General features: G+C 39.1%; 1 protein-coding gene and 1 long non-coding RNA gene across 4 annotated transcripts in view; one reads left to right on the top strand and one right to left on the bottom strand.

Annotated features, from left to right (window-relative positions):
• Window positions 1-732: 732 nt before the first annotated feature.
• SYPL1 (synaptophysin like 1) lies at window positions 733-24,844 on the bottom strand. 3 transcript variants are annotated; one of them, XM_047849566.1, is made up of 6 exons: window positions 24,826-24,844; window positions 24,352-24,423; window positions 11,056-11,177; window positions 9,625-9,832; window positions 4,026-4,211; window positions 733-2,178 (listed from the first exon to the last, which is right to left on the bottom strand). In XM_047849566.1, the coding sequence occupies exons 2-6, from the start codon at window positions 24,418-24,420 to the stop codon at window positions 2,044-2,046; spliced, it is 720 nt and encodes a 239-aa protein (XP_047705522.1). In that variant the 5' UTR covers window positions 24,421-24,423; window positions 24,826-24,844; the 3' UTR covers window positions 733-2,043. The 3 variants fall into 3 exon arrangements, with proteins under 3 accessions (XP_047705522.1, XP_047705521.1, XP_047705523.1); XM_047849565.1 differs by lacking the exon at window positions 24,826-24,844 and adding an exon at window positions 24,675-24,790; XM_047849567.1 differs by lacking the exons at window positions 9,625-9,832; window positions 11,056-11,177; window positions 24,826-24,844 and adding an exon at window positions 24,675-24,790.
• LOC125160546 (uncharacterized) overlaps window positions 23,820-26,326 on the top strand; it is a 170,391-nt gene continuing 167,884 nt past the window's right edge. The window contains exon 1 of the long non-coding RNA XR_007150275.1: window positions 23,820-24,037. This is a non-coding gene — a long non-coding RNA (uncharacterized LOC125160546). The remainder of the gene's footprint in view (window positions 24,038-26,326) is intronic.

The raw sequence follows: 26,326 nt of genomic DNA, 5'->3' as shown, positions 1-26,326 counted from the left end.
CAGCTCTAGGGCATACTGTAGCAGATGCTTTCAAAAGCTAGTAATCAGAGCCAACATTTACAAGGCTGTTCTACGGACTTTACATTTACTATTTCATCCTCAGGAACACTCTTTGAGGTCAGTACTTATTCCCATTTTTCAGATAAGCAAATCGAGGCACACAGAAGGTTAACTAATTTGCCTAAAGTTAACTAGCTAGTATGCAGTGAAGCTACGATTCAAATTTACAGGCGGTTTGATTCCAGGGCATATAATCTTAATCAAGAACCTCTGCTGCCTAATAATGGACAATGAGAAAAAGTTTATCAGGAAAACTTAACTTGGAACTTACAAAGCATTTTTTAAACAAGAGTGAAAGAAAAAAGGATAGAACCAGGGTCTCCAAATCGTTTTTGTCTCTTTTATTTCTTCCTAATTTTTTTTTGTTTTTTTTTTTGAGAGAGACAGAGAGAGAGAGCAGGGTAAGGGCAGAGGGAGAGAGAGAATCTTAAGCAGGTTCCATGCCCAGCGTAGAGCCCTACGCAGGGCTCCATCTCACAACAGTGAGATCATGACCTGAGCTGAAATAACAGTCTGACGCTTAACCAACTTAGCCACCCAAGCGCCCCTCTTGCCAAACATTTAAAAAAACTATTATGATATTCTATTTCTTACTTTGGAAATCAATTCCATTTTGTGTTGCTCCTGCCTTTAAGATGAAGGTTTCTTTGTAATATAACAATCAGTGCACTCTTTCTTTTAACTTCTTTATTAAGTTTGTTGCATAAAAGATATACATTCTCATACTGACAATTCTTGCCATGAACAAAAGCAACAAAAATAAGGCAACAGCAAGATGTGCTTCACATATAAACAGTCATGTGGTAAGAATGAGAAATCTGGCCCTGTACAACAAAAAGATTAGGAAGCAAAATGTGAATAATCCCTGCATTCAGAATATACCCAAATGTGTGTGCAAAGACAGTGCACCCATAATACAGCTCACTTAAATTCTTGTTTATGATGCATAATTCCTTAATCATCCAATTGTGCAAGAAGAATGAACATGAAGAAACATGAAATCCAAATTGCATTTATTTTCACAATATCAATGCTACACACTCAAAATAGTAACTTCATTGAATCTAAAGGTTAAATGTTTCAAAAGTGAAAGGCAATCTTAATTGTTTTAACCCTATAAAAGGGTCTGCAAGAACAGGTGGCTTATTTTTCTCCTTGCAAGGAGACTAGGTCTCAGCCTGCACTTAAGTGGCATGAACAACAAAGGACAGCAGACAAATACCACTGAGAGTAATGCCCAGACATATCAAAATCCCGAGTTGAACCACGTTCTTTCTACTTCTATAGCAAGTCTATTAAACAACCAGCATAATGGAAGCTTCTGCCTCATGCAAAAGAATCACTAACTTAGCTATACATCTATCAGAAATTTCCAAACCCCATTTCCAAAACAAATTTAGTACACCTATTAAGTACTGTAGGTCACTTAGAAAAACAGAAATAAAACATACAACCAGTCTTTGCAATTAAAAGTTTTTCATAACATATAAACAATGTTCAGATACAAATTCTGAACTAAATGTTTTTTCTAAATATGATTTATGTAATCAAGGCTTTCTCAAACAAAGACAGGTCTTAGATATATGATCTGTACAAACTTACAGTAGTGTATATTCCAAATAGAGATTTTCCTCCTATTATGATATGACAATGTAACTCTTTTCTGAGTGAAGACGTATGTTAAGGCTTAAGGTGTAAACACTTTGGAAGGCAAACAACTTAGTAAAGAAATAACCAGTCATTTAAAAATGTGTATCATCTCATAATAGGCCCCTGAATTTTCAAATTTACATGTGAGAATACATTTACATCTTAAATTTCTAGGAAAGGCACAGGCTTTATATAAAAAAGCAGCAAAATTTCAAACCCACCAATTTATTGAAAAAGCCATTACTTTTATTAGAAACAAATAATGCTTCTCAAGATGTTGGCAACAGGTCAAAGTATAGACATATGTTTCATACAGTGTATTTTTCCCTTTAATTATATTCCAGAAGGAGGTGGAATACCTCCTTGGCTGTGGGAAGCAGAAGTATTTGATGGACTGTGTAAACTGGTCTCCTTGTACACAAACCACGCATTTCCTCCCCAAAGTATCATATTCAGAAAGCCAAAGATCTAAGGAAGAGAAAAATAAACATGAAAATCTAGTATCTACTTAATTTATACCCATCTTAGTTTTCCTTTGAATATTTAACATTCCTAGGCAGAACACCATGATTTCATTTACAATTTAAACTACAGATAAAGAATAAAAAAAACCGAAGATTTTCCATTTCAGTGCCAAATCTGAGTATATAATGACTTATTCCCAATGAAATGAAGCTAAAATCTCTAAATCTGTAACCTATGAAATCATGACTAAAAGAAACCTTACCTTGCCATGCTCATCATTACCAAAAAGATGGGATTAAGTTTAAGAAAAAGTATGTTTGACCCTCCTATCACTACTTTGTCATTAGACTTCAGCGCTTCCCGGTGAAGGTGAAGGTGACTGGGAGCAGGAATCCTTGCTTCTTTCCTCGGGAGCTTTCACTTTTCTCCACCTGAATGGTTGTAAACTGCCCCTGGGACTCTTATATTTCCCTCCTTTCTCCCCCACTGCTACCATCTCTCCTACTCCAACAGCTGCAGCCAGAGAGAAAGGCGTTCACACAAGAACTTTACTTCACATCCTACAGTGGTCAACGTAACAAGAACTTTACTTCACATCCTATGGCGATCAGTATAATGGAAATGGTCTTCCCAGTTACAAATCTGACAAAATCAGAGACGAATAAACTGAAGCTAACCTTTTTTCGTTTTTTTTTTTTAAATAAATATAAGAATAGTGACTTCTGATGGAAGAGGGGGTAAAGAGCTTGAGAGTAATATTGTATTACCGAAGGCCAAATGCTTTATATTTTTTGCATATTTGCTTACAAAAACAGTTTGGAAGTTGTTCATCTCAGATCATGGTCAACATAAATGCAAAAAAGGGATTTTTTTTTTTTTTAATTTATTTTTGAGACAGAGAGAGACAGAGCACGAATGGGGGAGGGGCAGAGAGAGAGGGAGACACAGAATCAGAAGCAGGCTCCAGGCTCTGAGCCAGCATCAGCACAGAGCCCGACGCGGGGCTCAAACCCACGGACCGTGAGATCGTGACCTGAGCTGAAGTCGGACGTTTAACCGACTGAGCCACCCAGGCGCCCCAAAAAAGGGACTTTTAAATCACAGTTGTAACACAAAAATTCAGCCCAAATGCTTTACAAGGCAGTGCTGACTTATCCACTGGAAAAATATTTTCTTGAAAAGATCGACTTCCTTAAACATAATATAATCAGCATATTGACAACGTATTTAGTAATACATTTATCTGTATTTTAGTAAGATGGCAGACTAAATATTAAATTTATATACACCAATTTTTAAAGATCATTTAAGAAACCATGAAAGTAAGACTTTCATAGACCCAGTGCACGTGGGATTAGAGCACAGGCTCTAAAGTCAGATGTGGTCAACACCTTGGCTGGCCAACTTCCCAGTTGTGTCACTTGGGCAAATTAAGACATGAGCTACTTTTTCTCCCAGTTGTAAAAATGAAGATAATGATACTAGCTCCCACATTCCTCTTCGGATTATTGGATAACTTAAACAAGATGAATGTAACGCCCTTACCACAATGTCTGACACATAGTCTTTATAAGTGTTAGTGCCCTTCAGGTAGAAGTCTTGCCTACTCGATTTTAATGAAAAAGACTCAAACATGATCTTGTTCAAACCTGTTTAGCAAGTAGTAGTTTTCTTAACACACTTTTCTTCACCGTAACAAAGGTAAAGACTGTCTGGTAACTAGGATCCTGATAGCTTAGTAAAAATAAAAACAATATATCCAGAGATTTAGTAAAAACTATTGCTTTCTTATATTACTGGTAAAATTTTTCTAAGTCAAAGAAAATATCTTACAAATACTGCATACATACCACAGACACATTTAGGGATCCCATACTAGTCACAGAGCCGAAATAACACGTCACTTGATGGTTACAAGGCTGAAGTTCCTTGACAATACTGGGACCGGTAGCTATTTTAATATCTGTGAGAGCTTTAGCCCAGGCTGAAGTGCTCACCAACCACAGAAAAGTGGCAACAAGAGTAACAACGAAGTCCTAAAGCAAAAATAAGTATGAGTTAATAATGAAGAGCACAGTGAACATTGTACACCTGTTTACTATTACTAGTCCAGTGCCTGAGCTACTACAGTGACTAAGACTTAGTCATCTCCTTACAAGTCTGAGATTATTTTTAATTTTATTTTTTTTAATTGAGAGAGAGAGCATGTGTAAGCAGGGGAGAGGGGCAGAGGGAGAGAGAGAATCCCAAGCAGCATGGAACCGGATGGGGGGCTTGATCCCACATCATCCCACATTCGGCTCATGCCTGAGCCGAAATCAGGGTTTGGACACTCAACCAACTGAGCCGCCCAGGTGCCCCAGGAGTCTTAAGATTTTGACAGGAGAAATCGGTTTCACGTAGCCCTCACCAGAACCTTAACTAAGCCGCTCACTCCCAGGATCATATTTCAGACGCTGTCAACCACCAAACCACTCTACCCCTCCCTAATTTCAGTTTCACTCACCCCATTTCCCAACATCACCTCTCTTTCCAGCTCACTCCCTCAGGCATCCCAACTGCAAAAATCCTTTGATACCACTGAGACCTATAATCTGATCTCACCACTTTTAACTGTCTCTCAGTTTTACTCATGTTCTCATTTCCCCCTTAACTTCTATTCTACGGTCCCTCATTACAACCCCTTGCACACACTCTCAATTTCCTCACCTTCCCCTGCTTTCTCATACTGTTTTGGCAAAACTCTAACTTCAGTTAAATCTAATTCTCCAAGACTGGAATGAAAATAAAAAACTTAAAAAAAAAAAATCTAGCTGTCCATGATTTGGATAACGAAATGGTGAAAAGCATGCATCCAGGATGATTTATTTTAAAATTCGTGATCCCCAAATTTTAAAGATACTCATTATATTAAGAACAACAACAACAACAAATCTCTCAAGACATCTTCTCACTAGTAATTTTCTACTGAAGTCTTTGCTACTTATTACATTTCTAATAGGACTGCATTTGTATAATATAAAGTTTAAGTCCTCCCTTGTTTGGTTTTCTTGTAAATTAACCACCAAAGTGGAATAATGTAAAAGCTGTATCTTCAAATGTTGTGTATTCTTAGCACCTCGATGCACCTGAAGCTAAGAGTTCCTTCACATCTGCAGCAAAGGTCTCCACAAGCTCAGAAATGGGTTCTGGAGCCCACCACAGAGGTGTTTTGTTTTTCACGTCAACCTGGTTAGTTTTTAATTACTTTTTCCAACCAGCTTGTAGTCATTTATTTAGACTGCACACCAGTAACCACTCACAACATACAGAAACTACTATATATATATAGCCTGTCCACCAGGTCAGGATGGCAAGGAGTAAATGCCTTGTGATGACAGAACCAAAAACAATGACTAATTTTACAAGGTTGGAGGTATTTATCTGCATTTTGCATGTGAGCTTTCCAGTGCTTCTGGTCTTCTTTGGAAAAAAGGTAGATCAAAGAAAAAAGGACAGAAATACAGCTTAAATTTTTTGTACCGTGGGGGTGCTTTCCTTTTTGCTTCTGCACTTCTGGCTGCACTTTTGTTGCAGATAGACTTTCTTTTTCTTTTTTTTTCTTTTGAGAGAAGGAGGGAGGGAGAGGAAGAGGGAGAGAGAATCTTAAGCAGGCTCCATGCCAGTGCAGAACCTGATGTGGGGCTCAATTTTACCACCATGAGATCATGACCTGAGACAAAATCAAGAGTCAGAAGCTTAACTGACTGAGCCCCCCAGGTGCCTCCCAGATAGACATTTTCTAAACACTTAGAAACATTGTAGAAACACAATGCCTTTTGGAGAACTGATAAATAGTCTAAGGTTATCAGACCTTAAACAAGTTCTCTCTGGGCTGAAATTCATAGCTTTACCCAATATATATCAAATCCTTTTGATTTCCAGGTTTCTTCCTTCCAAATTCCTAATTAAAAGACACATTGATTTTTTTCTTTTCTTTTTTAAATGTTTGTTTATTTTTGAGAGAGAGTGAATCACGCTGACAGCAGAGAGCCAGATGAGGGGTTTGAACTCATGAACCGTGAGATCAGGACCTGAGCTAAAGTCAGATGCTTAACCAACTGAGCCATCCAGATGCCCTAACACCGATTTTTTTTTTCCTGATTATGCTCTTTAAATCTACTTTGCTGTTGGCATGACATTCTACATTTCAAAAGCAGGTAACTTTTCTGAAAATGATGCACAAAGTAACCTGGGGGGGAGGGGGTGGGAAATGTGGACCTCTGAAGATAATTTCTGTCCTTCTGAGGGCCCTGGCTTTAGGATGCAATCCATCTGAATGGTGCACCTGCAGTTCTATAGTGCACAACTGGTCACTGCCTATGGCAGCCTTGGTCCCACCAATAAATCAGGATATGATTCATACCAGAGTTTTAGGATTTGGGATACTTATCTTTGTTTGGTTTCGTTTTTTATTTCTGCTTCTCTGCATGTAGAACCCTTAAGCTCCTGCTATTTAACACCAAAAAAGTGCTACATTTACTTAAAAAGGGGAGTAAGTCACAATTGAAATGCACCTAGAAATACCTTAGCAGAGAATTGAGAATATCACCAAAAAAGCATGCCCTCATTAGCAAAGAGTACTTAAAACACTTAATGTTGTATTTGGCTATATTTTAAACTTGGTTATCTCAAGAAAACTTTTTTCATTTATATGGTTAAAAGTAGAATTCAAAATTTAATTTAGAAGCTTGAATTTTTACAGACAAGAAGCATCCTTTATATATTACAGTAACAATAAACCACTTAAAACAGCTAGTTCTGGATTATCTCTCTATGACCACTAATTGATCACTGAGATGGAAAATTACTTCTGGCTTTCTGAATGATGCAACTAGATCACAGTTTTATAGTTTTTATTAGAAAAACCCTCTATAGGGGCGCCTGGGTGGCGCAGTCGGTTAAGCGTCCGACTTCAGCCAGGTCACGATCTCGCGGTCCGTTGAGTTCGAGCCCCGCATCAGGCTCTGGGCTGATGGCTCAGAGCCTGGAGCCTGTTTCCGATTCTGTGTCTCCCTCTCTCTCTGCCCCTCCCCCGTTCATGCTCTGTCTCTCTCTGTCCCAAAAATAAATAAACGTTGAAAAAAAAATTTTTTTAAAAAAAAGAAAAACCCTCTATAAAAAAGATTTAGATGCTGCTTTCAGCAAGCGTGATTTTTAAAAGCTCATAAAACAAAATTTGAAAAATAAAAGGCTCATTGCTAGAGTTAAAAATTTGTTGGAATAATAACAAAATGGCAAGAAATGTCTTTAATACTTAAATTATGAAGAATTTTAGGGGCACCTGGGTGGCTCAGTTGGTTACGCGTTTGACTCGATCTCAGCTCAGGTCATGATCTCATGGTTCGTGAGACTGAGCCTTGCTTCAGGCTCTGTGCTGACAGAGTGGAGCCTGCTTGGGATTTTCTCTCTCCTTCGCTCTGCCCCTCCCCCACTCGTGCTTGCTCTCACTCTCGTGCTCTCTCTCAAAATAAATAAACTTAAAAAAAAAAAAAGAATTTTAACTAGGGTGCCTGGTGGCTTAGTCAGTTAAGCACATGGCTCTTGATTTCAGCTCAGGTCATGATCTCACACCTCATGAGATTGAGCCCCATATCAGGCTCCACACTGACAACGCTGAGCCTGCTTGAGATTCTCTCTCTTCCTGCCCCTCCCCTGCTCACCCTCACTCTCTCTCTCCCAAAATAAATAAACTTAAAAAAAAAAAAAAGGAATTTTAACAAGATATAATATCTCTATGATCATCACAACTCCTTTAAAAAATTTTTTTTATTATGTTTATTTACTTTTGAGATGCAGAGAGAGACAGAACACAAGTGGAGGAGGGGCAGAGAGAAAGGGAGACACAGAATCAGAAGCAGACTCCAGGCTCTGAGCTGTCAGCACAGAGCCCAACCGGGGCTCCTACTCACAAACTGCGAGATCATGACCTGAGCCAAAGTTGGATGCTTAACCGACTGAGCCACCCAGGCGTCCCTTTCAGAATTCCTTTTTATGTCTCGAAAAAGATCATGAACTCAGCCAAAACCAAGAGTCGGACCCTTAACCAACTGAATCACCCAGGCACCCCGGGAAGTTACAGATTCTTAATATGTAATTTCTATTGATTAAGCACTGCAAATTACAATAGTTCATGTCTATCTTTTTGAAAGATATCCAAGAAAATATTTTACAAAAACATGAGGTTTAAGAATCTCTTCTCAAATATAAGAAACCAAATAGATAAGAATTTTAACAGACTGTTTCTTTCCTTACTTACCATTTGCATTCCTATGATCCAGGCAGCAAAAATTAAAAATAAATAACAAATAAAACCTGTTATCTTATTTAATAATTTCTTTACTCAAATAGTCTTTCCCTTAAAGTAACTTCACAAATAATTAGCAGATGAGTGTTTTCTCAAGATATAAATGACCAGTATCACAAAAACACCTCTGTTCTCTGTTGAAGTAAATAACACTAACACTGACTTTGTAGTTACTCTTTTGTTGTGGATGCCTAGCTTAAAACCATGGCTTATCTCTGCATCTGTACCAATAATCCAAAGATTCTACTACCTAAATCTCAGAGACTATTTTTATTTCTAGCTCAGTAGACTCTGAAGCCAAAAAATGGTGTTAGGACTTCAAATCCAAATCCTTTGTTGCCATCTCCAAGATTCAAAATTAGCATGAACATCACTAATGCTGAATCCCCTATTCTTATAGAATTATCTGGGTCAGATTTTAAATGAAGGAATTTAGGAATACAGACAAGGAGTCAGCAAACTTTTCCTGAAATGGGCCAGAGAGTAGATATTTTTGGTCTCTCTTACAACTATATAACTCTGCCACTGTGACATGAAAGCAGTTATAGACAGTATGTAAATGTTTGGGTATGGCTGTGTTACAAAAAAACTTTATTTAAAAAAAAAAGAGTCAGATGTGGCTATGGGCCACAGTTTGCTGATTTCTGATATAGACTACTAAGTTCAATAAAACATTGTAGAGGGATAAAGGGGGTCTTTGAAAAGAGAGGAAAAAAATAAGAAGAACACAGTCATGAGACTACTGGTATGGTCAGCAATCCCTCAAATCAAAGGCATTAATTTTCTACTTAATTTCTCTACTACTTGCAACCTAATATGCTCTATATATTTGAGATCTTTCATGTTAAAGTCGAGTTAGAAATAAACAGACCTCTGTATTCCCCGGAGTACGGAGAAAGTGCTGCAAATACGCTCCAAGAGTTGGGTTCAATGTGACCACCAGAGAAAGCTGAATCTCATGTTCACACAAATCAAAGTATGCCGAACTGGGTTAAGTCGAGAACTTTCATTTCCAGTGTAAGAAAACCTCTATTTAACTCCAAATATGATGTATGCTTATCTCATACAGATGATTTTTGTATAAAAATAAAGTGATTACTTACAATCATGGGAAGTTTTCGACTATCCCGATATAGGTTCGTATAACCAACATAGAGCAGAAGGGCAGCTAAGCAGTACAGGAAGACAAAGACTGCAAATGTAACGTAGAATTGTGCAGAAGAAGAGTAATCTCCAACAAGGACATAATTTTTCCAATTTATATCACACACGTTTGCATTTGGAATTGCATCAAATGATGCTTCATTCAACCTATTAAAAAAAAGGCTCAAATAAATTTGTGAATTATTCAGATTCTCCCAACAAAGACAGAAATACATAGGCAGAATATTGAAATGACATTTCAAAAACACTCCCAAAATGTATCACAAAAATGTATTTTCCTTTGGAGAAGAAGAGAGGAAAATTCAAATATTTAAATTAAAAACTTCCTAAGAAACGTACCTAAATTACAAATTATGCCTGGTCATTGGTTTATGATAGACTGAATACAGACTGAATTAAACACTTCACACTCAGACACTATCTTCCTGCAATACAAATTTAGCAGATTAAGAGAGCTAATAGAAAACAGTTTGCAATTTGAGACATGATACACCACTACAGGAGGCAGAGTCTGTGTAACTGGCACCAGGAGAGCCAATTATGATTCACATTTTAACCCTAGATTAATTAGCTGCTAACTTTAGATTGCTTTTACATTTCCTTATCTATAAACTGCAAAAGCATTTATCACTAAAGATGCCGTAACAGTTCCTCATATAGCAGCTTTATAAGAGAAGAGTTGGGAGATGGAGAGACAATGATTGATGACCAGGCCCTTGCTATTTGACCTATTTTTAGTGTAAGGTTTTATTTAATCATCAAAACAACTTTACAAGGTAAGATTCCAACTCAATGGATAGAAATCTTGAGTCTTAGAAATGTCAAGTAAGTAGTAGATGGAAGATTTACACCATGGTTTAAACATAAGACGTTTTCAATAAACACTTTCAACAGAAGAATTCACAACAAAATATTAATTTTACTTGGAGAGTAAGAAAATAAAGAAACATAGAAACTCCGCACTTTACATTGAGTACGTGTCTTAAAATTATATAAAGAATACTATTATTTAGTAATTGCAAATACATGAAAAATTCGGAATTTTCTTAAGTTGTGTTTGCTTCTCACACAAAGGTGATGGAGCAATCTACCGTGGGATGACAGAGTAAAATGTCAAGGGAAGGTCATATAAAAGTTTCTAAATGCTTACTCTCATTTTCTATACTTCATCACAGGCCAGGAAGACAGTTTGCAAACAGGCACTGGTCTATGTACCACAGCCTGTGTAGCAATGATCACCACTTACAAACGAAGCAGGCGTGCAATTTCTAATTTTGTACTCCCCAAGATCAATAAATTGCTGGAAACCTTAAAGAATCAACATGAAAGTAAAAAGAGCTGTTAACCATAAAAACAAACAAATATCTTACCTGAATGGATAGGCAAAAGCAGCTGTAATCGTTTTATTTTCATTACCTTTATGACAAGTCAGTTGAATTTCTGTTTTGCCCTTAAAACCTCCACAGGTGGCAAAAGCAAAGATAGAAGCAATCTATACAAAGTGAGACCAAAAAAAGGGGAAGAAGCATTACTGTACCCAAAACATGGGTCATTAAAACTTTAAATATGTTGATTATTAGAAACTGGCTCACTAGCATTCCAGAAATTCTTCATTACAAATTAAATATAGACAGGGAAAAACATTTAAAAAATTTATTTGCAATTGTCAACAAGAAGTTAGTACACCAGCCCATATAATTCTTTCGCTCCTACTTCAGTGTACCTACTAAACATTAGTATGAAATTCAGAGGAAGTTGTATTTTAGAATCAAAATCAAAAGGGGTGAATTGGAGGCATTTTTATTTGGAACTTAATGGTAACTGTAAAGCCAAGAGACTGGTAAGCGACGAGGAGATGCTATTTCATCAGCTTGTACGACTTCATTTTTGAGTATTTCCAGGTCTCAAAAAGTTCTTGGAAATTTGTTTTCCTGGTCATGCATATACTTACAAGAAGGTAATGATGCTCTGTCCAATGCTATACATAACAGGAAAAAACTGGAAGCATCCTAAATGCTGATGTGGAATCAAATAAACTGTAATTCATTCACAAGACAGAACATTATGCAGTCATTAAAATGTTGGGGAATATTCAATGATACTGAAAAATAATCACTACATATAAAGTAGGTTTATGGGGTGCCTGGTTGGCTCAGTTGGTAAAGTGTGTGACTCTTGATCTTGGGGTAGTGAATCTGAGCCCAAAAAGTTTGTTTGCACATGCATTGTGCATGTGTCTACACCTATGCATATTATACAAACTACAAAAACATACATCAAAATTTTAACAGTGGTTACTTCTTTAAAAAAGATTTTCTTTTTCTTAAACATTTATTCATTTTTGAGAGACAGAGAGAGACAGAGTGCAAGTGGGGTGGGGGCAGAGAGAGAGGGAGACACAGAATCAGAAGTAGGCTTCAGGCTCTGAGCTGTCAGCACAGAGCCCGACACGGGGCTCCAACTCACGAACTGTGAGATCATGACCTGAGCCGAAGTCGGATGTTTAACCGACTGAGCCACCCAGGTGCCCCTACAGTGGTCACTTCTGAAGAGAAGATAAAAATAACTCCTTCTGGGGCGCCTGGGTGGCGCAGTCGGTTAAGCGTCCGACTTCAGCCAGGTCAGGATCTCGCGGTCCATGAGTTCGAGCCCCGCATCAGGCTCTGGGCTGATGGCTCGGAGCCTGGAGCCTGTTTCCGATTCTGTGTCTCCCTCTCTCTCTGCCCCTCCCCCGTTCATGCTCTGTCTCTCTCTGTCCCAAAAATAAAATAAAAAAACGTTGGAAAAAAAAAAAAAAAACAACAACTCCTTTTTCTGTTTGAAGCTTCTAAATTTTCTGCAAAACAAATAACCCATATATGGTGTAGTGGCCAAAAGTTCAATCCGTCAGCAAATTCTGATGGCTCTATTTAAAAAACGTATTTGGAATGTGATCACAGCATCCTGATCTAAACCACCGTTACTACCTCTTGCCTGAGTTATACTCTAACAGCCTTCTAAATAATCCTCCTGCTTCTGTCCTGGTCTCTCCTTCAGTCTACTGGCAATATATCAACCAGGGTGATCTTTTAAAAATACAAGGCAGAAAACTTTATCCTTTGTTCAAAACTGTCCAGTGGCTTCTGAGTTCTCTCTGAATAAAAACCAAAGTTCATTTAATGGTCTACAAGATCCTTTCCTCCCTTAATAATTCTGATCACATGTGGCTACTTTTCCCCTTGCCAAATCTCTCTACACAAAACGGTCTCCGTGCTATTCCTTAACGATAAGGGGTAAACTCCTCCTACAGAGCCTTTGCACTGGCTATTCTCTCTGCCTGGAATATATGGTTCACTTCCTACTGACAGCTCCCGGTTCTGCTATGACTTCATGAGAGACGTCTTTCCTAACCACACTATATCAAGTGAGAATGCCCCAACCCACGCTACTTATTCCCTTTATTCACGCTGCTCTATTTTTCTGCCATTGTAATTACCATTGCCTGATAGTACTTAAGTATTTGTCCATTTTTCACTAGAATATAAACTCAAAGAGGGCAGAGACCTTGTTTTACTCAAGGTGACACTCATCTAGCAAATAGCTAAAATTCAGGGCAGAAGCCTACACTGTTAAACACTGATATAATGCCTCTCACGGATTAATACAGGGCCTACAACCAGGTCATAACCAGGATCATAACTATCAAGAGATTTCTTCTTTTCTGTAAAAAAGATACATGAAAAGAAATCTGGTTACAGATAGGAAAAGTCTGAGGTAATGTCCAACAGAGAGTTTGGAGTCTTCAGTTAAGAGTTCACAGGTTAAGACAGAAAAATGGATACTCTCTACCCATAAATGTACATGAATACAGACTGAAAGCAGAAGACCAGAAAACTGGGCATATAACCATTTAGGATTATAAAAAAGAAACAGGATATACAAATTTAACCAATGGAACAATAAAGAGGCCAGAAAGAGACTTGTGTGTAACTAGATAAATTATATCTAACAAAGCTGGCGCTGCAGATCACCAAGGAAAGCAGTGTGGTGGTTTTAAAGATATGTCCACAAACTCTGATACTCCTCCCTCAAGAGGTAAAGATTAATTTTCTTCCCTTTAAATGTGGACTGGACATAGTAACTTGCTTCTAGTAAACTGAATATGGCAGAAGGAATGGGATGTCAAATAATGGAACGGTAAGTAATAAAGAGTCTACAATTTCTGTCTTCCGTTCTCACTCTCTTGAATCAATGGTTCTGGGGGAAGCCAGCAGCCATGCTGGAAGGATTCTTAGGCAACTTAGAGACTCTTGTGATGAGGAACCAAGGACCATCAGCAACCAGGTAAGCGACGCTGGAAGTGTATCACTTGAGGCTTGCCGACAGCCATGTGAGTGGGCTGGACACTTGAGAGAACTCAACCCTAGCCAACAGCTTGACTGCAACCTGGGAGACCCTAAGCTGGAATCCCCCAGACTAAGCCACTCTCAGGTTCCTGACCCACAGAAATTATGAGATAATAAATGTCTGCGGTTTTAAGTGCTACGGTGGGTAGCAACAGACAACTAATATAAAGGAGGACTTCAATAAATGGTCCGGATGGGCTAAAGACAAATGTAAAATGTAAAATTCCCCTTAAAAATTTTAAAGATAATATAAAAGAACATCTGTGACCAGAGAGAAAAAAAAGTTCTTAAGATTAAAAACCACACACTAACCATTAAAGATTGTTAAATTCAACTACAGAAAAAGAAAGTTTTGAAATCAAAAGTCAGCTCCGAATGTAAAACAAGCTACAAACCAGGTGAAAGTATTTGCAATAATGTCACAAAGGATTAGGATCAACCAGTATACAGATCTAAGAGAAATTCTTACCCATGTGTACTATAGGACATGCACAAGAATGTTCACGGTGACACTGCTTACATATCAAAATACACATAAAGAGTGGAAGCAACAGGAAAATGGATGAAATATAATATCAACAGTTATAATGGAAAGTTTAATAGCAATAAAAATATATGAACTATAGCTGTCCATGTCAATATGGATGAATCCTAGAAACCTAACGCTGAATGGGGGGAAAAGTTGCCTAAGATTTCACACAGTATGATGCCATTCTTTTAAAAGCTTTCGTTACTTGTCTACACCACTCCTGCCACTATTTTTGTTCAGGCCCTCACTGTTTTTCACAGGGACTAACCCAACAGACACTTCCTCTCAATTCTATCTCTTCCGTAGCATGGGCTCGTGTGGCTCTCGAGCACTTTAAAAATGGCTTGTCTGGGGGCGGCTCAGCCAGTGAAGCGTCTGACTCTGATTTTGGCTCAGGTCATGATCTCACAGTTCCTGAGTTTGAACCCTGCATCAGGCTCTGCGCTGACAGTGTGGAGCCTCCTTGGGATTCTCTCTCCCTCCCTCTTCCTGTGCCCCTCCCCAGCTTGGGCTCTCTCACCCAAAACAATAAACTGAAAATAAAGAAGCAAGCAAATAAACAAATGAAAAATAAAAATGGCTTTCCCAATTAAGATAGCTATAAGTGTAAATTAGACAATGAATTACAAAGATTTAGCATAAAAAGGTAAAATAGTTCATCGTTGTTTATATTGATTACTTACTGAAAATATTTGGCTTTATAAATAAAATATATTTTTAAAATTAATTTCAGCTGTTTCTTTTCACTATTTTAGTGTGGCTAGTAGAACACTTAAAATTATTATGTGGCTTGCATTTGTAGTTTGCATCGTGCTTCTACTGCACAGGTGCTTTAGAGTGATGTCACACTGATCTGAAATAAAGATCTGGTCATGTTACTCCCCTGTTTAAAGGCATTTTCTTAATGGCTTTCCAGAACTAAATTTAAGAAAAGAAAAAAGCCCAAACTCTTAATTTGGCCTAAGAGGCATGGCTGAGATAGCCTCGACCTCATCTTTCTAGGTTTATATGCTCTATTTCCCTGCCAGGTACTGTTAAGACTCTGTTACACTGTACTACTACCACCCCTGAAACCCGTCATGTATTTATTTCACCTGCCAGGAATTGTCTCAGCCCTAAATCTGTTCTCTGACAAGCTCACCTTTAAAGCCCTACCCAATTTCTTATGGTAGAACGATTCAGTCTCCTGGGCCACCATAGACTTCATTAGCTCTACTATAGGCACTTTTCTTGTGTCTTGCCTTATTTAAAAACCCAAAACAAAAACAGTAAGAACTAGTTTCTCATTAAATACAAAAGTTAGTAAATAAATGGCATACTGTACTAAAGCTGACCACTCTTAACCCTATTGCCTTTTCCTGTCCCTTGGCTGTCACGTCTGTGCATTTGGTCTTACTCAGGATTTTCGGTGCCCACCCAGCAGAAGGTCTGGCACATAGCACATGCTCATTAAATAACTGCTTAATTAAAGGAAAAAATAGATTTCCAATAATCTACAAATAAAACATTTCAAGTCTTACATAACCATTATTTCAAAGCTGTATTTTTGTTATAAGGATAAATAAATGTCATGTTTGCAATTCTGGTCTTTATCTTACAGGAAAAAAAAGGACAAGATACACCCTTTACTAGATAAAGTACAAAACAACCTGAAGATAAATTATATGACAATCTCACTTCTCTCTATCATCTACTGCTGTTCTGATTTAGATTCAAAATTATATACTGGCAGCCCATGACGAAACCTGGCCTGCAGATACTATCTGCAGAATTCATAAAAAAAGGTGAATTTGTTGTATTTTAATACCAGCATATGGCACATAAAAATTTGGATTTCCTGCTTTGCCTTACTGTGGGGAAACTGAAAATATGGCAGCATCAGACCCATATCCCATAAAGCAACAACCACGTGGAACTGAGTGACAGATGACACATTAAGAACCTGTGTTTTTTCCAGGCTGCTGCCACTCTCTACTGTTCCAACAATCCTCAGGATGCATGTCAGTTACCAGGAATCAATGAGATTATATACTATTGTTTTTCCTCCAGACAGCTTGTCCTACTTGCTCACTCTGGAAGGGTGGTTCCCATGTGCACTTCAGTCTGCACCCCTAGTCTAAATGAGGGGTACTGGAATGCTGATTTCTACTTCCTTACCACTTATAAAACTCATTTTCCCTTTCCTCTCTATCCCATGAAGGACGGCTAAAACTGCTGACATGAAAACCTATCTGTAGAGAAACTAGCGAGAATCTAGGGACAGGATGACAGCAAGCTTCTCTTCAGGTCAAAAGGCTCCACATTCATTATGACAGCCTCAAGCTGCCAAAGACACAACACCACTTAGTTCTCTGCCCATCAGACTGGTACTAGACACATGGCAGATCCTTCACTGAGGTTTGTAACTTTGGAGTGAACTTTCAGCCTGTTCTCTAGAACTCTCCAAAACAGACTGCAGTGGTCGATTAACCGGTATACCAGAAGAAAATATTTGAACTTCTACTTATATTTACTTTTAGACTTAAACACAGAATTACAATTTTATTGAAATTAATATAAGCCTGAAACCCATGCTGGATCTGTAGGTCCAAGTCTTATGCCAGTACAGTATGTTAGGTATCCTGAAGGTGAGAGGAGTCCCACCATGCGAGGGCAGTGATGCCTTCACCTATTCTTTCCCTTCTAGTGTTCATGTAGCACAAGGTGAAGATGCCTGGCTAAGTGGATTTATGGAATCAATTATCGAATTTTAACCAAACCAACCTTCACAAAAATAGACCAGTAGTAGCTTAAAAACATCTTCATATAAATTACAGACTAATAACACAAAAATTCATGTCCAAAAGAGAAAATAGAAGCATTAACCCCTTGTATGAGCTATATTCATCAGCTACATTCCAAGGTAAAAACAGATTCTACTTAATCAGATCACAAGAAGATCACTACACACACACACACACACACACACACACACACACACACACACACACATTCAAAACAAGGATTTAAAAATACGAACGACATAATATGCCTTCAGATACTGACAAAGTAAAATATGCACCTAAATTATAGATGTACACTCGGACTTCATGCACAAAATTTTACAGATAGGAATTCATGACAAAAAAAAGTTTGGAGACCCCTGGTATTTTCAAGGAGTTATTTATAGCCTGTAAGCAGAGTGCCAGTCCTAGACTTATTTCTAGACCTTGCTCAGCTCACTGAGGCTCCTATTGGGAACACTGGTACTCATCTATGTATGGGTGTTTTTTACAAATTTCTAGTTGCAGGGTCCTGACTGCTACTTGGTTTCATCATTAATCTGATGTCATCTACTTAAACTTCTTTCTGTCCAAAGTTCAGTCTAAGAAAATGCTATAACTGAAATCTTCAGAAATAGACCTAAAAAAAAAGAAATAGACCTAAAAGTATATTGTATACGAGTATCATGTATATCATGTTTGCCTTTACAGTCAGTACGATTAGATGCCTAGCACCAAAGTATTGATTTTTATGAGTTAAAGTCTTGATGCATTTACTAAAAACATTCCTTTTTAAAAAGTTTTGTTACTGATGCTGCCATTTCAGTTTATTCTCACTGTACACTGAGCAGTGAAGCCAGTTACACTCTTCTAAGATGTCCCTCTACTTGTAAAGTACAATCATAGAAAGTTCTAAACAGTCTGCTAGTACAGTTCTATAACCCTTAAGAATCTGGATCATGAGAAGTATACTGGAGTTCCTGGTGAAATAAACAGAAGTCTTTTGCTAACTCCTAACTATTATATGTTGAAAATATCTTTCATTGCCATGAGTTTACAGAACAAAAACAACGACAAAAAGCCAGTTTTACTTAAGAATGTCTTTGATGAAGCAGCAAAAATTGTGATTTTGATTAAATCCCCACCAACCCTGGAGTCTTCTTAATATTCTGTTTGATGAAATAGGATGTGCAAACACTTTAACTACACATTATGGTTGTCTCCAGGGAAAGCATTTAAATAACTGAGTTATATGCTGAACTAGTTGGGATTTTTTTCATGAAATAACCATTTTTACCTGAAAGACAAAAAAAGTCATTCAGACATTGCTACCTGGCAGTTATTTTTCTCAAAAATGAATGAAGTGAGCCTTTTACTTCAAGGAAAACTGGTAGTATTTGTTGCCATAGGTGTAATTCAAGCTTTCAAGTGACTTATTGCTGTGTTTTAAAATAAATAAACGTTCCCTTAAAAGCCTCTGCTTGAATTTGTGATGTGGCAAATATCAAGAGACACAAAAGCGCTTTGAGGTCCTCAATATTTAGGAGCATAAAGGGGTTCTGAGACCAAAGTTTATGAGAACCATTGTATTAGAGGACTGCTCTGTTCTCTTAATTTTCCCTTTTACATTTTAGCAGAGTGCTATTTGTATGTGTGGAGTGAATGCGTTATGTGTGTTTGTGTATTCTCAAAGCACTTAAAGCATACATACGTTGTCTGTGACAATGATATTCGATCTACCCTTCAAGGGTGCTCATGGTAAATAAGTGAGAATCAGGTAGAACAAACAGAGAACAGAGACATAGGGGTGAGTCTGTAAGTCTATGAACAAGCTTTAAGTGCAGAGTCTCCTGCTGGGCATAAAATGTTATTTGAAATCCTTTTTCCCTTTCTATAATAGGGTGAGGGGAGTGAACACAAATGGCAAGGCTAGGAGAAAGGGAAGTTTCCTGAAAGGTAGTCTCTTACCAACAGATAGCCTAAAAATGTAAAAATTAAGCAAATGGATGAGGCAGCAGTCTATATATGCCCCGTCTCCCACACTGTGCAATGCAAGTAATTTGTATTTTCTAGGGTGCTTCTCTGTGCTATTTTTGAACCATTAAGTTAGGATAAAACATGGCCACTGTTTGCGAAAATTTTATAATTTACTTAGGATGGCTAAATTTTAAGTATTTTACATAAACTATTGTGTGTATTTGAAAGTTTGTTGTTTAAACAAATTGATATATGCAACTTAAAGAATTACAGATTTTCGTATTTACTGCTTTTCACACTAATTTTCTTGGATCATAATTTGTCCCAAAGTAATGTTTTTAAGTGTCTTTTGAGTTTGCTCGTTAATTGTACGTATAAAATCAGAAAAAAACATTCAAACTTGATAAAAGAATCAAGAACATTTTACTTTCAACTCCTAACATCTTATTATAAACATACATCTAACAAACAAGAAAAAAATTCACTTCAGATAACTTAGGCTTTTGTGTTTAAGCCGGAAATTTTTGGTAATCCATTTATTAATTTATTGAAAGACCAGTTAGAACCACAAAGGTAAGTTAGCAAAATGACTAAGAACAGACTGTCACAGGTGATCAGAAGATTAAATGAGAAAATACAGGTAAAACCCTGGCACATATAGGTATACTCAATAAATATCTGTTAACATCTAGAATACATTTGACCACCACAGACAAAAATATTGAGAGATGGTTAATAATTCTAAAATTCAACTTAGTGTATAATTCCTTATATACTCCCCAAATAGTATCTCTTCCACAATTTTGTGTGTGTGAATTAGGAGAGCACATTACTTAGATTCATTAAGAGCTAAATATTTGTTCAGCGTTCACCTGTGCAAGTTAGCAGCAACAAAGTCCAACACACAGTGTTTAATATTTTTAAATTTTAATAAAATCATTTCAATGAAAAATTTTTGTCTAAATATTAGGGATATTTGACTTTAAAGTAAGAACCAAATTAAAATTTACCACAGAAATATTAAATACTTTAAAAAGCTGCTTTGATAAAATTAATCTTTGACTTTACTTCTGTGTTCTACTTCTACACATGGGGCATTTATTCTTACTTAAATTTTATATTGTCACTTTGATAGGCTTCTAAAGGCAGGAAAACAGCAGACAAGTGAAAAGCATATGATACATCATTTCTAAAGTTTAAAATATGGGTGGCTTAGTTGGTTAAGCGTCCGACTTCGGCTCAGGTCATGATCTCACAGTTTGTTCGTTCCAGCCCCCAAGTCCGGCACTGTGCTGACAGCTAGGAGCCTGGAGTTTGCTTCCCATTCTGTGTTTCCCTCTCTCTGCCCCTCCCCCACTCATGCTCTCTGTCTGTCTCTCTCTCAAAAATAAATAAACATTAAAAAAAATTAAAATATGTGATAGAGAATTTAGTGATCTTGAAGGACCAGGAGATATATATGTCTGTCATATGGGCTCAGTTCTCTCCACTGTCTGGGTCTACTGTCTTCCTAGAAACACAGCATCTCAGTCCTGAGAAACCTTCTAAGAACTGTTCAAATACATTATAATTGTTCACATATTTATTAATTCAATTGTTCCAATAGCCATATGAAGTACTGCTATTTCCAGAGAAGTGCAACAAAAATTCAACTTTTACCGAGTACGTATCACATGAAGAGAACTACAATGACATTGCTGGTCACTGTTACTAGGTGCCAGAGGTAGATTAGAAAAAAAAAGGAGGGAAGAGAAGGAATATAACACGGTGGCTGCAGTTTAGAAACAAAGTGCAAATGCTTCTGCTCTGGTGATTTTATTTTTATTGTCAGTAAATATTTACTGGGCATCTAACCCCTTGAAAGTTACATTTCATCAGGTTATATCTTAGTCTAACATCTTCCAGAACCTTGCTAGAGATAAGCTAATTTAGGGAATTATTCTTTTAGTCTTATGGATGGAAAGCAACTTTAAACTTTTTAAACTTTAAACTTTAGATTTGTTTATAATCATTATTTATTGACTGTTTTTAGAGGTATCCAGCCACACCTCAATCAATGCTTTATGAAACTTGAACAATTCATTCAAAACAAATTTAAAATTTCCTACTATGGGCCCTTCTCTAGAACTTTGTTTTATCATTCATTCCCTCTCTGCCTCTGTTTTTTAAGCTCCAACAATTCTATTCACAAGTCTCTTCTCTCAAGCCCACAAACACATTCAGTCCTTCCCATCTTCAGAATGGGTTACCACCAAATCTCTTCACCTTCAAGGTCAAATAGTGGTTCACTTTCACTGTCTTCACTTTCTTACCATATATCCATTTGACCTAGGACCATCTGGTTTCTGAATTTACTGACACCGCTCTTATAAAGCCACCAACAGCCTCCTGCTTACCAAAACCAAGGTATGCATTGTAGTCCATATTTCACTTAACCTCTTTCTTGCACCTCTTGATATTGTTAGAATAGTAGTCTTTTCTTGAGATTCTAACAGTGAGGCCAAGATGTTATTTTTCTCCATGTTCTTAATCATTTCTTCTCTTCCTTGCTGGCAGATATCTGCTGAATCTCCAGCCCATTCTTACCTTTCAAACTCTATATCCATATAGCTAACTGCCTAAAGGATACTCCCTTTATATAATCTAGAAATCACAAACTCAATATACCTAAAAGTATACTGCGCTCCAACCAAAAATTTGCTCCTTCTCCTTAGTGATCTTAGACACAGTACCGTTACCAACCGTGTCAGAAATTTGGCAGTTATCTTCGAGTCCTCCCTCTTCTTCACCCTCCCTCCAAATACATTTTAATGTCTCCCTTCCTTCCATTATTACCTTTCTAATCCACTTTCTACATTACAAATGAGAATTTCCAAAGAGCGAATCTAATTATTCACTTGTTTAAAACCCCTCACTTGAGTCTCCATTCCAAATGGCAGAAATTCTGGGCTTAAATGGAAGCTATCCAATAAACATCTTCAAATTCTGTACCCCACAAATATCCATTTTCCTAAAGAAAGGACCCAGATCACCAAAGGTTAACCCTTATAAGATTGGCCTATAGGATTGGCCCATAGGATACACTCCTAACTCTGCAAGCCCTATCTATAAACCTTTTAGAATCATCTAAAACCACACCCTCTTCAGTACCATTTCAGCCAACCCCAACTACTTTAAGTTCTCAAACAGGGCTATGCTGCTTCAACTTTTCACACCACTGGACATATCTCCCCTTGCTTGGAAAGCCACTCCCCACATCCTCACCAAGTGAACAAGTACCCATCCTTCAAGTGTTCTTTCATCTATGACATCCCCCCTAGTTCCTCCAAGCAACTGATTCCTTTCTTTCACATACTACACTTTGCCTATACTTTTATTAAAGTATTTATCAGGTTATCTTGTGTAATATGTTGTTAAAACTAAAAGTAGTTATTTCCTTAAAAAGCTTAAACAGGATATTTTTCAAAATATATCAGACCTATGAGCACTAATACACTTATCACTAATGCTTTAAAATATTAAGGAAAAAAGTTATGTCTGTTTGTTTAAAAAAAGACTGACAAATAATGCAAGCACAAATACAAACAAGTGCCCCATTTATCGAGTGAAAACTTTAATTATAAATTTATAACCGTCAGTGAGATAAGACTTTTTCTTAACCTTTATATTTGATTAGCCCAATTAAACATGATTTTCCTCCTGCAATTTCAAATTTTTATACAATCAAATATTTTTCTTTCTTTTTAAATCTGGACCTAGGTTTACAGAACCCTAAGTGTGTGTGTGTATTTATGTCTTTAAAGTAGGCATTTGTGTGAAATCAGCACCATTTCACTCTTCAGAGGACAAGTAAAACTTTGGAGGAAAAGTAGGAAACTTTTTGAAAATCAGCTTGAGTACCCATTACATATTTTGAGTTTCTGTGTTACTCTAAAACACATCCTCAGTAAGTTATTCAACATAGGAATCTGGAAGTTCTTACTCTTCACCAGTGTATCACTAAAATATAAGGTTAAAGAATTACGGATGTGAAATGTTGCTGGCTATAAAAACAACTTGGCTGCAGTGGCTAGATGCCAGCTGCCTATTAATCCAGGCCTGAAAATCAGCACTGAAACATGTACTACGCCACGAAATCAGAATCAAATGTGCAGAGCCTGATGTATTCGCTAACTCCTCCAAGTGACCAGTGCCAAGGTCGAATTAATAAATCTCCTTTGATGTTAATGACTGAGAATGTTCCCAGGAAAGAACTAAGAGGTGACCGCCGGATGTCACTTGGAAGTACCTAAAACAAACTTGAGAGCGATTCCTAGCCTGTGTTTGAGTGGTACGGACTGATTGGACCCGTTGTGTAGAAGACCTTCTCCCCCACCTCCGTCTGCTGCCCTGATCCACAGTTTATTTTTATCCATTTTTAACTTGGAGCCATCTCAAAAGCGAACTAAGAACCGATTGCTCGTCCAATCACTTCGAGAAGGCACAGCCAGCTTTCGACGGAGCGCGGCCTGCAGTCAGCACCGGGCAGAAATGCACGGGCTGGCCCTTTCCACCGGACACGCAGAAGGCAGCGCCGGCCGGGGCGCGACTCCGACCCACCAGGTTTCGGTTAGACCGCAACAGGAAGTTTTCTTTTCCCTTGCGGGAAGCAGCGCAACCAGAAAAATTTGAACTCCGACTCCCTCGGGAGCACCCAAGGGTGAGATTCGGGGTGGGAGGGCGGCTTCGCCCGGGACCCAGGCGGCCGAGGGACTCGTGACTCGACGCGGACTGCGGCGTCCCCGCCCCGCGCAGGCCCAGCCCGCGGTCCCCGTCCCCTCCCCGCCGTCCCGTCCCGTCCCTCCCGGCGGCGGCGGGCGGCCTCGGGGCCCGCGCAGACCCGGCCGCCCCGGCTCTCGCTCCCGCTCCCTGGGCCCCTCGCCTCCCAGCCGAGGGCGCTGGCCTGGCCAGAGCGGGCGCGGGCACGGTCACAGCGGCGCGGTTCCAGGCCTCGCCGGAGCGGGCTGCACTTACCCACTCGAGGACCTTGATGAAGCCGAGCGGCTCCTTGAGCGGGTTGAGGTTGAGCTGGAAGGAGGACATCCTCTGAGGGAAGGAGGGAGAGAGAGTCAGGACCGCGGGTCGGAGGAGGAGGGGGACCAACAAGACGGAGGAGCCGGGCGGCGGGGAAGAGCAGGCGGGGCGGGCTCTGGGAGGCGGGCCCGGGAGGCCACGGGGCGGGGCGGCGGCGGTTGAGCCGCTGGCGGAGGCGCTGAGGCGGAGACGGAAGAGAGGCGGCCGCGGGAGGCGAGGGGTGGGCTGGGGCTGGGTAGGGGAGGTGCCTCCCCGGGCCCCACCTGGCCGAGCCGGCTGATCCGCTGGCGAAACAAGTATATGTTGGACGCCATGCTGCGTACGCCGCGCCCCCTTCTCTGATGACCAGCCCCCGGCGCTCCGTCTCCTCCCGCGCATGTGCGCGCCTCGGTGTCGCACCCCCACCCTCCGCACCTGCGCAGCACGGTCCGCTGCCGTGAGCCGAGCCTTGGCGCGGGGCTCTCAGACTCCCACCCTCCTCGGCCGCAGCCTTCTTCCAGCAGCTTCTGTTCACAGTTCCCGATTTATAGATGGATTTTCAGTTCCTAGTTTATAGATGAATTTATAAAATTTTGACACAGACGTAAGAAACGTTTCAAGGCTATTAGGGGACTTCTGTTAAAATGGTGGAAAGTTGTTGCAGAACAACTCAGGAGCGTGCTTCATCAAACATTCTTACGGAAATGGAGTTTATTGTGAAAGTTATCATTGGAGTCAGGTTTGAAGATTGTAGGAGAAAGGTTTTACCGATTTCAAAAAGACGTGGCCGGACGGGCTCCTCCTGGCTCACCTGCCCACCTCCTACCTTGTAAGACAAGTCTTCCACTTGGGGTGCGCTAGGTGTCCTACGGAAGGCTAAGCCCTGCTCCCGCTTCAAGATCCTGCTTAAGAGACGCTTTGAGCTCGGCACCCAGCTTTTGAAGCCCCTAAGTAGTGATCTGCTTAGCGGCTTCCCCAATATCTTGCAGTTCTTGGAGAGCTGGAATGGTGTGGCCTGTGCTACATGTGGTAAGATGGTTAACACAGTAACACAGTAAATAAGAAAGCAATTTAGCACAATAGGGTCCCGGTACCAACTTCCAAGTACTTACCTATGAATTAGGTTCCTTGCCATTGAAGTTATTCTGGGAGGGTTTGACAACTGTTATTGAACATCTTTCTAAGTGCACCTGAGACCACTATGAATGGTAGTCCAGGTCTTCCTGCTGCTTCTTTTGTTGTTGTTGTTTTTCTTTTCGTTTCGTTTTTACATTAAAAAAATGTTTCTTTTCGAGAGACAGAGCGTGAGCGGGGGAGGGGCAGAGAGAGGGAAGCACAGAATCAGAAGCAGGCTCCAGGTTCTGAGCTGTCTTGAACCCACAAACTTTGAGATCATGACCTGAGCTGAAATCAGCGGACTGAGCCACCAAGGCGCCCTTGTTGTTTTTCTTTTCTACTGTTTCTGCACCTTTTCTCCTGGCACTCAGTTATTGTAGCTCCAAGGTAGCAATCTCGTTACTGGCTTTCTTGATGCTCTACTCTTTGTATTCTCTTTAATCCATATTTCTAATTTTTTATTCCTGTTTTGTTGAGGCACTTAGGAGTGGGTTGTGGATAGTAAGTAGTGGGTGAGCACCCTGGGGATGGGTTGTGGATAGTAGTGCTTTTTGACTTGGACTTCATATTCACAAAGATTCAATGTTAGATTAGACTCTGGTATTTCCAAATGAGCTATACACCGACAGATCGGAATGATGTTCACTTTGCGACTTTCTTCATTAACTTTAAAACTTTTAAATACACTCTTAATTTACGAACCCAGTTTTGGCATTTCTTTTTTTTTCTTTCTTTCTTTTTGAAGGTCTAAGGAATTAGATTGGCCGGACTCTTTTTCAGCTTCTGAGAAGCTTGATTTTGGGTTTCCTCTTTTCTGCCC

Source organism: Prionailurus viverrinus, chromosome A2, assembly GCF_022837055.1.
Source record: "Prionailurus viverrinus isolate Anna chromosome A2, UM_Priviv_1.0, whole genome shotgun sequence".
NCBI classification, from domain to species: domain Eukaryota; kingdom Metazoa; phylum Chordata; class Mammalia; order Carnivora; family Felidae; genus Prionailurus; species Prionailurus viverrinus.
Note: the sequence above shows the minus strand (reverse complement) of the source record. Positions and strands in the feature narration are given on the sequence as shown.

Coding starts and splice junctions, on each gene's coding strand:
- SYPL1 (XM_047849565.1), bottom strand. CDS start 24,725: ATGGCGTCCAACATATACTTGTTTCGCCAGCGGATCAGCCGGCTCGGC. Junction 11,178..24,351: donor TCATCAAGGTCCTCGAGTGG/GTAAGTGCAGCC, acceptor CACTTTGTATAG/ATTGCTTCTATCTTTGCTTT. Junction 9,833..11,055: donor GCTTTTGCCTATCCATTCAG/GTAAGATATTTG, acceptor TTTTTTTAATAG/GTTGAATGAAGCATCATTTG.